At 32.6% G+C, this 18302-nt stretch overlaps 1 protein-coding gene across 11 annotated transcripts; it reads left to right on the plus strand.

Moving 5' to 3' along the window:
- The first annotated feature begins 7 nt into the window (after positions 1-7).
- Cpsf6 (cleavage and polyadenylation specificity factor subunit 6) lies at positions 8-17693 on the plus strand. Of its 11 annotated transcripts, none has more exons than XM_076765348.1 (12): positions 11-170; positions 1752-1976; positions 2059-2286; positions 3676-4158; positions 4674-4718; positions 5364-5490; positions 5795-5908; positions 6375-6655; positions 6842-7175; positions 7446-7710; positions 10526-10606; positions 11799-14528. In XM_076765348.1, exons 1-12 carry the CDS (start codon positions 114-116, stop codon positions 11965-11967), a joined length of 2409 nt encoding a protein of 802 aa, XP_076621463.1. In that variant the 5' UTR covers positions 11-113; the 3' UTR covers positions 11968-14528. The 11 variants fall into 11 exon arrangements, with proteins under 11 accessions (XP_076621521.1, XP_076621504.1, XP_076621546.1 ...); XM_076765356.1 differs by having other exon boundaries at positions 14-170; positions 6878-7175; XM_076765369.1 differs by lacking the exon at positions 11-170 and adding an exon at positions 214-550.
- The last annotated feature ends 609 nt before the right edge of the window (positions 17694-18302 follow it).

Genomic DNA, 18302 nt, shown 5'->3' on the forward strand with positions numbered 1-18302 from the left:
GTTTGGGACGAGAAACGGAACGTAATTCGCTAACACGTTTTCTCCTATACAACATCGTCGGTCCTTTAGGCTTGGCGCCTTCGTCAAATGCAGTGAGCGTCGGTGTACGTAAAATGGCGGACGGTGACATTGATTTGTACGCCGACGATCTAGAGCAAGATTTCGCGCAGGTAATTCGATTTCATCTTTGTTAATAAGTAACCACGCGGTCGATATACATAATCGTTGATCGGTTGCTCGCACGATAAATATTCAAAACTGTGAGAAAAACGCGTCAGTATAGCGGGGTGTCCGGCGTCATGGAGGAGAGATGGTAACGATTGCTCGTAAGCGGTGCCCGTATCTTGTTGAAGTGGGACGTCGATTTTTAGCTCGCGTTTCAATCGCGGCGTGTAGCCGTTGCGTACGACTGTAACGACTGATAAACGGTTTCTAATATTCTGTTGTACAGTTAGTGTTGATTTAATTCGTGCACGTTTCTCGCATCGGAAAGCTAAAGCGAATACGTGTAATACAGATACACGGCAAGAAAAGCAAAATGGTGTTAGCGGTAAGGCGAATGTCGTGTAGTAGTGTTTCTTCCGCTTTGTTCGTCGATGTAGTTTTTGATAAATATTTTGTTTGGTTGTTCCTCGAAACGTTTTTTATTGCTTTCACGCGAAGCTGGGTAAAATATGAAATACTATTTTGTCCGGCGATGGACGGCAAAGCAATGCAAATAAAATAGTATCACGAAAGCAACGCGAAAACGAAATAAGATGGTGTTGTTTGTATAGTCGAAAAATATGAATTAAATATATTTTATTTTTGGCTTGCGTTTTTAAAATGACGATTAGAATGTATTTTTAATTTTGAAATATTTGAAAAATCTTGTGACGGTAAAAATCAGGTTAAAGTAGACGATGAGCTAGGGTTGGGTCAAGATATTATTTAAATAAAATACAACAATTTGAAATATCTGTTTTGCATTATTATGTGTCAAGGACCTCAGCCAAAGCTAGTTTATTGTGCTTCAAGCAGATAGGCCCCAAGAGTATGCGACCAAATGCAGGACTGCCTTTGGGTTGCGCATTCTTGAGGACTGCATAAATGTAAGCAAGAATTGTTTAATAAAATTTAAGCATGAATTTAGGCAATATGTCTTTAATCATAGATATATGTAGTATCTTATTCTTGCCGTCATAAGAGATTTCAAGCAATGATAATTTAGGATCCATAACAAAATAATTCTATTTTATTTGATTTTAAGTTTCAGTATTAAACACAAAATATTATTTCATTTGCATTCACTTTTGTATTTACCCATTATTTAAAATATTCTTATTTTTATGGCAATGCAAATAAAAAAACAGTTTAATATATCATTTATTCTGAATGTAAATCTAAATAAATTTGTAATATTGATTATTGTTTTTAGAATTGAACTAATTGAATATTTATAAATGTCTTTTTGTACATGATGACTTGAAGAGAAAATAACAATGCTTATGCCTTTTTATATATATATATATATATATATACATATATATATAAATGAATTTTTTCAATCCAATGATAGTTTTCAATATTATTTTCATGTAATTCTTTTGTAGAAAAATACCACAAAAAATTTTCCATATTTTGTAGATGTAAATTAGCAGTCAACATATTAACTACAGAGTTTCTAGCAGCAATAAAAATAACTAATATTGCAATATGACTCCTCCATGATATTCACATTTTCATAATACATTTCTAATAATCTTTTTTAGGATGAGTTTGCTGGTGATGGAGTTGATCTGTATGATGATGTGATAGCAGCTCCTGCTGGTGGTAACGGTGGTGTTTCTACAGGAAACAGTGGAGATGGTGGAGGTGATACAACTTCACCAAATGAAGAAACAAATGGTAGTGCACCTTATCATCAGCTTGGAAATAATATTCAACCAAACCAAATTGGAAGACGCCATCAATTATATGTTGGCAATTTAACTTGGGTATGTAACTTGGTATTGATTCATTTTTACATATGTAGTAATTAGTAACACAGATTTTATTGACATTTGATGTCTGTTACAGTGGACAAGCGATCAAGATATAACTGATGTGGTGCAAAGTATTGGTGTATCTGATTTTGTTGAAGTAAAATTCTTTGAAAATCGAGCAAATGGACAATCCAAGGGTTTCTGTGTTATATCTCTTGGTTCAGAACAAAGTATGAGGATATGTATGGAAAGACTGCCTAAAAAAGAATTGCATGGCCAGAATCCAGTAGTAACATTCCCTACTAAACAAGCCTTGAATCAAGTAAGTAATGTACTTATATTATTCGTAAATAAATATATTGTCTTAGGAGAAAAATAATTGATAAATTTCTGAAAAATGTTGATTCTTGTATTAAAATTCATAAATTTAGAAATTGATTTTAACACGTTTGGTGTGGGTTGAAAATGACCAGGAATGAATGCAAAATAGGAGTAGTGGCAATGAACACTTTGTATATCTTTTCCGCACTGAACGTGTTAATAAGTATTTCTATATTCCAATTCCTTTTTTTTTTTACTTTTGTTGTATTTATCCTACTCCTTAAACCTTTGCTAAAGAAAATTATAGTTTGTTCTTCTTTATTTTAGTACATTTTTTATATGTACAAAATATATTTATGTTTAAGATTGTATCCAGAGGTACAATTGCACGAATATTGACGAATAATGAATAAAACTTTTAGATTTATTTATATACTAACTCTTGCGTAATTCATAAACGGATTCCCTAGCATCCCCGTGTTTCTTATTTTTTTTTACAATATTAGTATAGAAAGTTATCTCAGCTGTTCATATCAAATCGATCAACGAATCGTCATCGAAAGTAGCAATCAATATATCGTCGAGTTAAATATACACAAGTTAACAATTTTCAATTCATATGAATTCATAATTCTAATGTAATGTGTAATACAAATTTCTGAGGATAACGAAGATATGACGATACTCTCTCTAATATTTATGACGATACCGACAAGCTATGTGATTTGATAAAATTGATATTTGCATGTTTATTTAATGATAAAACTATGTAAGGTTAATATTTGAGTGTTTATAAAATGTTGAATTTAAAAATTTCGGGTCGAAAACAGTTAGGAAGCTTTCATCAAATTGAAACTCACGAAAATCGTTAACAGTAGATAAGAGACTTTGTGTAAAACATGCGGTCATCAAAGTGTTAATAAAGGTTTCAGTGTACAATTGTAATTTCCTCTATTAAGTTAAATAAAAAGTAATAAAGATCCTTGACCTAATTGTTAGATATAATCAATACTGCTGAAGAAACGTCTAGTCTGCATTGGTGCTCGTCCCGAAAGGGTTAAATCGACATCCAGATGAGGGAAGCCATAGGCAACAGCCAGTTTATGAATAAATCTAAAATGTGTATTCGTTGTACTCGAATAAAATTTGTCCAATTCTGTCCAGAATTTTTTTTTTTCTTCAGGGAACGTCTTGGTACGTCCTATAATACTATCGCGTTATAAAGTGTCATTTAAGAACATGAAGACGACCTCGCATCAATTTATAGTAGATTGAAAATGGTTTTTCAAAGATTTTGAGGCTTAACTATTCCCTCAATAATTATTTTGTTTTCCAGCTAAATAAATGAAAGTTTAATGATCCTAATTTTGAAAATTTTTCATGTTTTCAGTTTGAGTCTCAGTGTAAAACACGTCCAGCTCCAGCTCCTCAGCAGAGCCAAAGTCAACGCCCCCATAATCCACACCAACATCAACCACCAATGCCACCTCATCAGCAACATCCACAACATCCCCAACATCCTCAACATTCGCAACAAAATCATGGTCCGCGGATGATGATGGGTCCTCCACAGGGCGTGAGACCTCAGAGAATGCCACCTCCAGGTATGGGTCCACCGGGTCCAGGTGGACCTGGCCAACAAGGTCCACCGCGTATGCACGGTCCACCGATGGGTCCTGGACCAGGACCGCATCATCCTTTACCTGGACATCCTAATCAAGGTCCACCGCCTCCTGGATATCAACAAGGGCCATGGAATGGTCCGAGACCTAATGGTCCGCCTGGGCCACCGAGAGGTCCAAGTGGTCCTGGTGGTCCTCCACAGCAAGGACCACCTGGACCAGGTCCTGGTCAACATCGACCACCTGGAATGGTATGCGCTATAATTTCTGCTGTATTAACATTATTGACTGCACGTAATTGTTAATTGATAATTATTTTTTGATTTTCGGAATATTATGGGCAATTTGAAATGGGTTTATACATATAAAAAATTTTTATTTGTTAAAGATTTTATTCTTGTTATAACTTTTTACAAAGTAAGGAAATATTGATACAAAAGATCAACTTAAATAATCCAATCGAATAATCGAGTGCAAATAATTAACTATTGTTTTAATAAGGTGGTTATTAACATTACTTTCGAAATGGTTCATAATTATAAGTATTAAGTGGGTCGAAAAGTTAAATTAGAAGTTTTGTTACTATCGTAATAGTAATATTTGAAATATTTGCATTTACTGCACATGACTATTGAAGTTAATATTTTTGGTATTTACAGGATTCTATATAAATTTTAATTTTACTAAATTCTGTATCTTATGTTATTATGATACAAGTTACAAGAATATTTTTTGCACTTACATGTCTTACACTCCGCGTAAACAGAGTTGCACTAGAGACCTTTCAGAAGCCAGTTACCATATACCACAGGTAACACACACAATGTGTTGTTTTTTCGCTTTTCACGTTATAAGAATTCCATTCTTTGAAACTTTCAATACCTATTTGTTTTTGAATACGAAGATCTGGGTAAAGATTATTAACATTACCAGTTTTTAAGTATTAAATTTTTCATAGTTTTTTGTTTGTCAGTTTTAAACTACTCAAGATCGAACGTATTTTGTGATCTTCGTTAAAAATGTTTGTGATGTTTTCTCTAATCTGTTCTCTTTTGGACGAACGTGTTTAATATTCAAACTTTAAAAGATTATAATAATATTACTTGTATCATGTGCAAGTGTTTATTTTATATGAAGTTCATAGTATCATATTACAGTGCATAAGATATATATAACATGAAAAGCTTCTCTATTAAACTGTTTCATTTCTGTCTGTTCAATGGTTAATTATCAGCACATTGATGAAACGTCATTAATGAAAATTAATAACTGGCTCTGATAACTTAAGGTTTTAGTATAAGATTACCTCTATTTATTACAGAAATATATAATTATTACTAATTAATTAATTTGTCTAATTTATTAATTAAATTTCGGAAAATAAATTTTCATTATGCATTTATTTTACGCGAATAATATTTTAGTGAATTTTTTAAATCTCTAAATCTCTATTCAGCAATTCCATGGTGGTCCACCTGGTCCACCTGGTCAAGGACCACCACGTGGCCCACCTGGACATCCTGGTGGACCTCCGGGCGATCCAAGAGGTGCTCAGCCACGCCCTGAATGGAACAGGCCACCAGGTATGTGAAATATTTCACTTTGTAGTAGATAATATCCTGAAACATCTTGAACTTTGAATGCTCTATTTTTCCTTCCTTTCATTTATTATTATAAAATTCTTTTTCACAGTTTGTAACCTGCATGATAGAATAGATGTGTGATAGTTATGATTGTAAAGTATATTATGAAGTATCGGAATTATGATGTAGAACGAATGCAAAATGTGACATGATGAATTATAATAGACCATTTTAAGTAACAAAGTACTACTATGTAATGAAATTATTATAAAAGTTCACTGATGTCATTATTCAATGTGCATAGGAATGCATCACGGGCCTCAGGGACCACCAGGTTTCCCTCAACATCAACATATGCAAGGCCCACAACCTGGTCAAGGCCCACCACAGAGAGGACCTCCTCCAGGTTCTATGGGTGGTGAGAACTTTAGGACGTTCATTGAATATTAACCACACTATTATTCATTTTTTATACAGTAATGCATGATATTGAGGGAAATTTATGCTTAGGAGTATGAAGGTACAAGGTGTTTCAGACAAAAATAACATGAAAAATAAATTTATTTTTGATGTTATAATGTCGCTAAAACAAAACATTTTCCAATATTATGCGAACGATAACAAAAATTCACAAGATAATCTGAGAAATAGCTATTGGAAATAAAAATAAAACTTCAAAATTATAATTGGAACGTAATACTTACCTGCTTTGAAGAAATGAATTTCAGAAAACGAATTTGGCACTTACTCATTGTATTGTGCAAGCATATCCTAGAGCAAAAGAGCCTGCGAGTTGTTAAATGAATTGCAGAAATAAAGTCTTTGAAAGCTTGCGATATATATCGTTGCAAGCTAACGTAGATATTGATCAGAAATGTTGTCAGGTCCAGGGGGACCCCCACCTGGACACGGAGGACCGCCTCAGGGACCACCGCAAGGACCGCCAGGAGGACCAGCGCCACACGTGAATCCAGCATTCTTTCCTCAAGGCCCACCACACCAACATCCAGGACAACATCCACCAGGTCCTCCTGGTCCACCTCATGGACCACCACATGGTCCACCTCATGGACCACCTCATGGTCCACCTCATGGACCTCCACACGGTCAACCTCATGGCCCGCCTCATGTACCGCCACATGGGTACGGACCACCTGCAACACAGGTATAATGCACTTTATCCTTTACTATGATTTCTAGCTATCGAAAGAATTCTTAATTCACTGTAGTAGTAAAATATAAAATACATTAAAACCGCAATTAAATCGATTTGCATTTCACGATATATGAATTTCAATCATTTTTTGAACACATTTAATTTTGTAATTAGTCTTTTGAAAAATTTTTTCAGAGTATGCTACAAAAAAGTGTAAAAAATATTTTACAGCCACCATATGGCGCACCAGGACCTGACCATCGTCCGGAAGGTCCACCTCCGCTGACGGAACAAGAATTTGAAGAAATAATGAGTCGAAATAGAACAGTTTCTTCCTCTGCGATTGCTCGAGCAGTTTCAGATGCCGCAGCAGGAGAATACGCGAGCGCCATAGAGACCTTGGTCACGGCCATTTCTTTGATAAAGCAATCGAAAGTCGCTGCAGATGACAGATGCAAAATTTTAATCAGTTCTCTTCAAGACACTTTACGCGGCGTTGAAACCAAGAGTTACGGTTCTGCACGAAGAGGTAAGCTTAATATTAATTTGTTTCTTTACGGGATATACGTGCCATATTTGCAATTAGCATACATATTACCATTATAATGAAATCGATGTAATACTGAGATTGTGTGGTACCGAAATCAAAATAATTAGTATAATCATAATTCACTTGATAAGAACGATCTTTTGAAATTTTCAACCTGATAGTTTTTCAGAATTAAAAGTATTAACTTATACGATATTTTTTTAATAAAAATTTCTTTTAAATTCTAATCCGTTTAATGAACCATTGCAGAACGTTCGCGTTCACGCGACAGAGAACGCAGTCACAGAAGGAGACGCGAGCGATCGAGGAGTCGCGACAGGGAGTACAGAGAAAGAAGCAGGGACAGGGACAGAGAACGCGACAGAGAACGTGATCGCGAGAGGGAAAGGGATCGTGATCGTGACAGAGAACGTTATTACAGTGAACCATATCCACGCGAGAGATCACGAAGCAGAGAGAGGGATCGCGAACGTGAAAGAGATCGCGAATATAGAGAGCGAAGCAGAGAAGAAAGGTAAGCTCAATATTATTTTACATAATTATTTTAACTATCGCTACTGGGTATGTCTTTTTATCCAATTCAGTCGTGGATTTACTGACCAGCCAGCTTAATTGACAGCTTTAGCAATAATGCGTACGCGTATCGATTAAAAAAAGATACGATAAACTTAATTATTAGCGAATAGTCCGCGTTGTAATGAATTGTATTACTACTGCGATACGTTAAAAACTATAATTCTGTCTCGAAAGGACTTTCACGTGCTGTAATTTTGTTTTCTTTTTATAAACGAATATCGTTATTTCAAGGATACATTAAGTAAGGTTAAGTCTATCATCTGTATCATATATTCCTCGAATATTCGAAACGAAGCTAGGTAGGATTTTATCATATGAAATTCATTCAATTTGACTCTAGTGACTATTGAATATAGATATAAGTAGTTAAATGTTTCGCGAAGAAATAAGTAAATTAAGTAAATAATAATGTAACGAGTCAATGGGCGATATTTGGAAGAGTATGTATCGTTTTATTAATGCGAACGTCTATCTGTAAATGAAAGTTATTGTAAAACAGTTAGTAATAGTTACTCAGGTAATGAAACATTCAGGTGAAATGATTCTTACCTGTTGGTAGGTATTATAACTGTTTGTTGTCGTTTTTCTTCGTGTTCCTGTACTATTTATATTGATTGATTTTTTTGAAATGGGTTAGTGAAATATACACAAAGATCACAGAATAATTTTCGCGCAGTCGAGTCACGATAATTAACAATTCACAGTCTAGTATACATAAGGAGTTATTAATTATATAAAATAAAAATGTACCCTTTTCTTGTAGCAAATTTTAAAGGGTGTATTTTATACTTAATTATTATTTGTATAATTCTATTCTTCTACCAAATCATTTTCGTTTGGATAATATTATTCTTCGAGTAACGAGTTTTTGCAATTTGAAAGAGTTAATAATTGAAAATGTGTTAACTTTAATCGAGCAAGCAATTGCTCACCTTTACAGCGACGGGGTTAAATAAGAATTATTTTACCTTAACATATTAATTCCTATTGGATGTTTGTATACTTTAAAAGTCCTAAAAATTTTTAACAATTTTAACATATGATAGTAAATCCTAATTCAATACTTGAATATTAATTTACTACTATAACGTTTTTAGTAACTAAAATTCAATTTATAAAATTGTTTTAAAACAAAATTATCATTGTCGATCTCTTATAAAATGTTTGTCTGTACCATGTGATGCTAAAAGATGAATGAAAATGTAAATACTCATGCACAATAAGCAATACAAATTTGTATAGGGGCGGAGGGGTAAGGGGACCTTTTGGCATTTGAGAACTGTACATTTTACGCACAGTCAATTTTTACCAACATTATAAAAAGGTATTTACTTTTAAAAAAAATATATGTGTAGACAAGGTGTTTATTTAGTGGCGGTAAATGTTCAGTTGTTCAGCTGAATAAATAATACAGCTCTGATTTGTAATCATTAAATCAATGAATCTAGATGATTAAAATGAATTAAGACAAATTTTACATTAGATGTCATTTTACTCTCTTGTGTTCTTCTATGTAACTATAATATTATTTTCAAGAGCAGAATCTCGGAAAATATGTAAGATCATTACATATCTTTCATCAATTGTGATCATTCAATATTTAGAGTTATGTATTATACAATATTTTTGCTACACGTTCTGAATAGCACTAATATCCATAGGATACTTTAGTATATAAATATTCAGGGTAAATGTATTTGAAGTACAGTAAAAGGATAGATTATTTAATTTATGAACTAGTAAATTGTTAAACATACTTTTCGTTCATATAATTATAGTCTTGTATTCTTATCTAATGCATTGTCTTTGCATTATAAATTTATTAAGTATTTGTTTTTGGTTAAATATTCTATGAAAAAGTGCTTGCTAGTAATTTTGGGAGTAACAGTTCACAAATTAAATAATTAATTCTTACGTGTTAATTATCAACAGAATATGTTTTACAAATTATTGATAAATAAGGAGTACGTGAAACATAATTATTATAATTTTTACATCGTTTAGGAAGTACTATAGAAAATGCATCGACAAAATGTAGAGATATTTACATACTTCGATCGCGGAAAATAATATTCTAAAATGTACTGTTTGCGTTTTAACGTGACTGAGTATTTATTTAATTTGTATAATAAAATAGGGTATTAGTACTTTTTATTTAAAGAGACATTGTAATTTGTGGGTTTTGAAGTAGTGTATGTACTAATATTTTATCACAATTAGATAGTCGTAATCCAAGAACATATCCGAATACATTAAACATAACAATCGAAACATGGATTAGTTCTTACTTTTAAGTTTTGAGTTCGATCATTTTTGTATTGTCCTAATCATATTCAAATATGATTCCGGGTTTAACGATTGACTATAAATCTTTTTGGACAAGATTGTGTGTGTGTGCGTGAGTGTATACATGCACTCGTACAACCCTAGTAATTGTAGTTTATATCAATTAGTATACCACGCCGTTAGTAAAATTTGTTACTAAATAGCTACGGTATACTTTTCTTTAAACCTAGTTCATATTTTTGACAGTACATAGAAAACGTTTCTATGAATAATTATTATTATTTTCATAAGTATGAAATCTTGGTATAAATGATGTTTCATTAAAATTCATCAAAGTATAAGCGGTCGTTTATAAATAATGACCAAAAGAAAAATGGAATATATTCTTGTGTAATTTGTTTTATCTAAAACAACGTACTAAGTCTGGTAACCGTATAAGTCATAACGAAGTATGCATTTTCCATTAGTACAACACGTCAGTCAGCCAGGCCTCGAGTAAAAGAAGAACCGCCAGAGACGCCTCCCGTCTCGTCTTCCAAGGCGTCTAGGTAATTTACATATTTTTTTTCATTAAAGTGAATGCATGTAGACTTTGTAAAAAGTTCAATTTTGTCCAATACAACGATTAAAACAGATTTACTATACGTGTGAAGAATCATATATGTTATCGCGGTGATAGCGTTTCCATGAATGAAAGAAAACTTTGGTAGGAACGTCTAGATTTAAACCGATAAAGTAAAATGGAAAGAAAGGTGAAAACTAACACATTGAACTTTCCAAGAATTCAGCTTATCGTTGTAGCTAACATTAGTTGTCTTTTCACATGCACATAACGATGACAAAGGTACATTAGACTATAATTGTGCGAATTCTTTCATTATTTTGACTTTTAGAGTCACTGTTTGCATCGTATAGTTTAAAAAATAAGTGTCAATTCATTAGATCGTACGAAATTCTTAGCTTTTCTTTGTTATAATTACATTTTCTGTTGAAAATATTTGCTTAGTTGCAAAAAGAATTGGAATTCTATGCAGAAAGTTATGTAGCTGCTTTTCACAATATATTTGTCTCTTGCGATACTTGTTGTTTTCAATAAGTGGTCAATAATATACCGCACGGTACGCAGCCGAACCAATAACACGCATAATGAAAATTATTATTTATGTTCGTACTTAATAGACGATAATAAAAATATCAAGAATCAATGCATTGCTAGTAATCACGGTATGCATAAATAATTTCGAAACGTTCAAAATATGTATAATAAATATAAAATGTTTTATTCATAGGTTTTCATAGAAGATTATATTTTAAAGGGAATTTTAAAAAACTATGTATACTATTTTGTCACCTGTTTCCACCTTTTTCTTATGCGGGTGTTATTTTTTATTTTTTTGTACGATGCAAATGAGTTAAGAACGCTGTGACCATGAGTAATACATTACTTACATTTATTGCTCTAATTCCTTAGTGTTGATGGAGATAGATAATACTTTTTAGGAAACGCGTGTTTATTAGTTCGGTTATGCACCACGCTGTACATCTACTAAAATATTAAATCAAGACAATGAAGTTGAAAACAATGTGAACAGAGAACAATGTAAAACGGAATGGAAAGAGGGATAGCGTAAAATTAGAGAAATAGTGTAAAGATAAGTGTAAATATATATATGTATATAAGAGAAAAGAATAAAAAATACATCGCTAAAGTAAGATAATTGGCTGACGTAACTTGTGTAGGTATTATGACGATCGCTACAGAGAGCGTGAACGAGACAGAGATCGAGAACGAGAATCAAGCCGGAGACCATCGGAGAGAGAACGAGAACCGGAACGCGAACGGGAACGAGAACGAGAAAGAGATCGTCGCGACGAACGTGGAGACTCATCGCATCGTTCGAGACATTAAAGACTAGTATACAGCGCAAAATGGATTTTCAAAGAAAGAAGAACTGCTGCAAGACACGGTAGTAAAACCCCAGTGTCTCGCAGGATCTCGTCATTGATTTTCGTGCAAGCTTGTTTCGTGGAAAATTTCAAACGAAACGGATCTATGAAGACACATGTTTATACTGTTCACCTAACTCTAAAAGTATCTTATCACTTTCCTGGTCAACTGATTAGTTTCAAATCGATTTAATACAATGAAAATGCTTTTATTTTTAAATTTCTGAGAAAATGAGGTCATTAAACAAATTTGAAAAAGCATTTTTGATAAAAGAGATCTATATCTGTCTACAAGTTCAAATATTGTATTCATATATACCGTCTTTTAATTTATTTCTTATAGTTGACTGCATGGAAATCATATATCATGTTAAACGTCTATTTTTGGATGCGCAACTGTGTTCATCAGTATGTAAAGCATCTAAAAATAAAGGTTCGGCCGGGAAAGTGTAAAGCCAATTTCGGATGTATTTCGAGCCTATAAACTTACCCGCGAGTTTTATCAAGTTACCATAACGGGTTCTTATGGGATTCTCATACATATATACGTATATATATATCGGGACGCTGTAGAGTTTACGTATATATTTGTTTTAAAGTCACCATTTTTTTCTCTCTTTTTATGCAGCGTACACTATATATATATATATCACACTGATAATGCGAAAGAAACGCGTACACACATGCATACATATATCTCTATGTAACGTTTAAGGAGAGTATACGTTTAGTTTCGAGGGAAAGAGAGATAGCGGTGTGTTGTCGATGATAATACACAATATGTGTGACACAAGACCGCTACGAGGGTTGTTAAACGAGGTCGTGTTCAGTTGCGGTTTACAGACAAGCTGAAGAACGCGGAGAACGGTCCTGCTGCTGCTGGCCTCCGCTCCTGGAAGAACGAAGACGGCACCCCTCTGTTGTGGACTCATCGAATCTTCTGAAGCTCCGTGACGATGCAAGATTGTATCTTAATATAATACATATATACGCTTTCAAAAAAAAGAAAAATATACGTGATAAACGTGTCTTTACTTTATTCATCAGTACACACAATCTCCTGAAAATGTTATTTTTGTTTTCTTGTGCTATACATCCCCAAGATTACTCGAAAGGTGGAACCGATTAAAAAAGAACACGAGAAAAACCGCACTTTCGGTCCCCACGAATTCATTTTTTGTATTTTGGTGTTCGCAACAGCGTTAGGGGTCGAAAGTGCAGTCCTGGGTGAAATATTTTAACAACGATTACGGTTCGTTCCAAAAGCTGATATCACCCACGAGATCCTATAGTAGAAGTGAAACGTTCACTTTGATAAATATTTGAAGTTTTCGCACATGGTACGACTATTTTATAACTAATTTCGCAGAAATACCTGTGTACGTCGAGATTGAGGGAAACTGGAAAGATGTATTAATTTTATGTGTTTGCATTGGTAATTCTGGGAAATTGGTTTTTATTCACAGTGTTACCTTGTTTCTCAATATTTATTTCAAATGTTATTCGATATCGAAACTTGAATATTATGAACAGTATTGTGAAAGCGTAATATGTTCACAGAACAACCTTGCCCATTTATATGGTGCCCGAGTCGCCTAGCAGCTCCTGTACCATTTGCAAGTTAATTTTCTTAAGAGTTTACCGAGCATACATTTTAATCCTCGTCTAATCAAGATTCTATCAAGGATATTTGTTGATTTATTTTTGTGTCATAAATATGATGCCAATCATACATAGTTATATATTTTGAAAGTGTGCGGTATTTAAAAAGAACTTCATAGTTAAATATTATGCTCTTGATTGTATGAAGGTTAAAGACCAACAACGTTTATGCAACAGCTAAACTCTTTCATGTTTTGGGCTCTACGAAACGTTACTATTATATTATTTTATGTTCGGCATGATGTTTTAAAACTTATCATCCCCTTTCCTTAAATTTCATCTCTTAGACGAACCTATTTTAATTTTCAAATGTACTTTCGAATTCACTTTTCATTGACTTCTTATGTTTGTTATTAATTTTGTCGATTCGGTGGTTACTCAGTATTATATTTCATTGTATAGTAAATACAAATGTAAGAAGTTATCGCGAGCACTTCGCACGCATGAAAGAGTTACAAACTGCTGAACAAAACTTGTGATTGTCGATCACATAATTAAGCTAAATTCTTCCTGAAGGAAAAAATGCCAAAAGTATTGAACGTTAGCATGAACGGTTCACCTTTCGAAGGGATTTTTTATAAAATACGACAAATAATACAAGTAATAACTGCTCTGTGAGGCTACGTTGTATATATTAATTTCTATTGTATTAAATAGTTCGTTGTCTAGCTGAACCCTTTACGGTCTAATTGTAGTCTAACATAAGAACGTCTGTAATTAAGAGAACGATTGATAGCGTTTCTTGGATAATTTTATTTGCAATTATTAGCAATTGCTATTATTTGTATGCTTGAATCTCTGGTTTTGTCGTTGCACGAATTTTCGTGCTTTAGTGAATGTTTGTTTAACGCATCGGATCATTTTTTTAGAGACTATGAAAAGGAAAGAGGACCGCAAAGGGCTGAGCGTCTGGTACCTATTAACGTGTACCAAGAGACGGACGAGGGACTCCCACAGAGCATAATACAAGATAATTAAATCCAGTCGTACGAAAACAAAGGGAATTCCGTTTTTTATGTTGTAAACTTAACGAGACCACATTGCATGATATCATGTATGTCTCGTAAATGATTATGTTTCAATGTGCCATTTAAAATACGTAGTTACTGAAATATACTATACCAGGTGTAGCAATAAGAAATGCCGAATCGAGCATGACCAACTCATAGTCTAATTGTTTGGTTTATTATGGTTTAATCCTTTGCGATTCCATGCTTTTTTTAAATAGCCAATTTTAGACACCAATATTATTTTACATTCCTTATTTTATATTCTTTATTTCTGTGTTAATTTGTCTTAACTCGGTTCGGATTAAGTTAAATGTACACAAAATGAAGAAAAATTAATTAAGTTAAAAGTAGAGAAAAATAATTGTCGTGTTAGTGTAAGGATAATTTGCATTATGCAAATTCTCTCGATCGATATTAAAATTACACTGATACACTGCTCAAAGTAAAAGACTGATTACGTTTTTGAATAATTCTGGAGAATGAATCAAATATCAGAGATGAAAGAGAGAGTAATATTTTTTTAACGACTATCCAATTTGCATAAGATTGAAGTTCTTAAAATATTGACTACATTGTCGAACCAGAGAGGTGCTTATAAAGGTCTCTTCAGTTCTTGTGCTGCTATACATTAATTTGCACTGAAGATACTTTTGTACGCTGTGATACTAACCAGTTAATTATTTGTTGCCACTCTACCGTCCGAATGTTGTGTGTCAATTCAATATTGCCTAAAGTTTCTTTCATTCTGCAATTTTCTATACTTGATTCTGTAAACAACATTAGTACATCCACATGATTCTTCGCATGAAGCATAATTAAAAGTTTATTGTTGATCGAGTTCTACGATTTTGGCGGAATCGGGAATGTTAAAACCGCAGGAGTTGATCAACAAAGAACTTTTGAATAACATGGTCGAAAGTCGAAAGTCGAAAGTCGAAAGTCGAAAGTAGACATCTTCTTCGCGTTCATATTTTCGATCTTTGTATTAGAGGAAGGTACACTGCTTTTCAAGTATTTTTTATTTGTTACAGATACTAGTTACTTATGACTAGGCAATTCTTAATTATTTTGAGCAGTGTATGTTTCCTTCCTTGACAAAGTACCAATAACGTATTTAAAAGTATTGTGTTCGATTTGCAAAAATCGAATCATCTCGCAACAAAACAGTTACTCTTACGATAGGAAAATATTGAAATTATATTACGAACAAGAAAAGATCGCAAAGGGTTAGCGAGTGTTTTTTATTTTACTGAAGCTTCATTCCAAATTAATAACAAAGTCTCTCGCAACGATTGACAAAGTACAATGAAATTAATATTTAGGAATCATATTCCTAACGACAATTTGACTATAAGTATAGTTTTAGGCAATCAAATGTAAACGTAGTTTTTAAAGTCCTTCGAGATATGCACACAGCAACAAACCTTACTTCTCCTGGATTTGTTAGCATACTGTGTGCACTCTTTTTGTATAGACAATTTTCCGATACTGAGAGCTTTTACTGCAACTTACGAATTGTCGATGCAGTGATCGCCTTCATTTTGATTTTCTTGTTACTTTCACAATCACTTCTTGAATGGAAACATTGCTTCATGTTGCCGGGATTTACTGAATTTTAATTTCACACAAATAGGTTTCAATTTTAACAGACATCTAAACGATCGAAGTAATTATAATGAAACTTTGCCTTCTATTTTTGGCATAAAACAACAACATTTTATTTTTAAACTTGTTTCATATTTTTAACCGTGCGAATTTTTCTTTTGCGTGCTAATGAAAATTATTCATTTAAAACACAATGGTACAGTCAGAAATTAATGAACTTGCTCAAATTTGTATGTAGTGGTATTTGGTCTCATTTTTCTTTTCTATATCTGATTATTTAAATAATTGGTTGAAATCTTTTCCGTGATAATACATGGTTATAAAGATTATTTTGCGTCGTGTAAGCAATATAATTAAAATAATTATTTTATCCAATTATAATTGCGTTTTAAATGAATAATTATAAATACTTCTTTCTTATCGAGAGTACAAAGAGCTGTGAGATCATTTTAAACGTAGGTTTATTTTTTTAATAATTTATATTTAATGGCACACGATATGCTATTTATAGAAATTATATTTTGTTTATTCAAAGTCGCAGTTGAGTAAATATTTTTTATTATAGAATGCAAAAAGAAATTTTAGGATTATAATTTTATGATCGTGGTAGGAAATGAGAATTAGAAGCAGGAAGCGTTTTATTCTGAATAATATTACGAGTAAGGTATGACTCTGCATAATATGAAACTCTATGCGGTAATGTCAAGAATATAATATAGAAGCTGAAGATATAAAACAGTAGCTTCTGTGTAACACTATGATGAGAACAGTTGTTAGTACTTAATAGTCTCACGAATCAATGACAATTATTTGTAATCTCAAAGAAAGACCTATTGACAAACTTTTGTAAGTAAGTATACTAGCGTATATGAAGTTATCTACCGAAATGCAAACGCATAACTATTCTTTAATATATAATTTTTTTACATTTCATTTAGAATTCAGAAATTTTCAGAAGAAATACAAAGAAATCGCTAATCAGAAAAAAAGAAAAGAATGATATCAGTATTCACAGTGTTATACTAATATATATCGTCTATATTTATCGATCTCGCAGAATGATGAATTTATAATTTCGAAAAAGAAATGTGCAATTTATAAAAGCGTTTGTAAACGACTATAAAGAGATCAATTTGTGTTCAATGTATAAAACGATGTTTAAAACACACCAAAACAAAGCAATTAAAAGTACGTGATTTTTATCATTTTTTAACGATACAAAAGATATATACATTTTTACATTCTGCAACTTAAAAATAAGTATGTACTTGTATAAAGACAAGAAGTTACATATAAGCTACGAATTTTCTTCTGTGATCTCATTAAAATGTACATAATACGAGTATAGTATCAAAAGATTTTACGAAGAGAAATATATATTTTTTTGTGCTTTTTTTTTTATTATTGAGCTCAGATTCGTGGTAAATTAAAACGCTGTTGTAAAATTTTGAAATAATTTTTTTACAATTCAACAACAAACAGTAAGTCGTTTACAATTATTATTATCAATTGCTTATAATAATCTATTTGAATTCGACGAACAATGTATTATACTGCGTATACGTATATACTGAATGTTGGCGTGAAGAATTTATATTCTTAGGTGATTGACTTACGAATATTTATCATGCATCAATTACTTGTTACAATTTTCGTTTATTTTGCATAGCATGTTATGTCTTGTAACTTCTTAAGCCTATCATATTTATTAAATCAGAAATAGAAATTGCCAGGAGAAATGTGTATGGAGTTAAGGGGTAAGTGTATCACAGAATACAGCTCTAATTGCCTCTTTCTGGATCCACCTCTTTCTGTACAGTACTTTCAGCAGATACGATTGTGCTCTTAGAATGATACACGAGCTAAAAAAAACTTTGTTCAGACATCTTGTCCTAACCCTTCCAAATCTAGACTATAGATAGATAATTGCTTTAATTGTGTAAGCAAGAATATAGTTCTAAAAGGATTGAGACTGCCTTTCAGAATTTGAGTAGTTCACTAACATGTTAATTATTGGATC

Source organism: Colletes latitarsis, chromosome 1, assembly GCF_051014445.1.
Source record: "Colletes latitarsis isolate SP2378_abdomen chromosome 1, iyColLati1, whole genome shotgun sequence".
Lineage (NCBI taxonomy): Eukaryota > Metazoa > Arthropoda > Insecta > Hymenoptera > Colletidae > Colletes > Colletes latitarsis.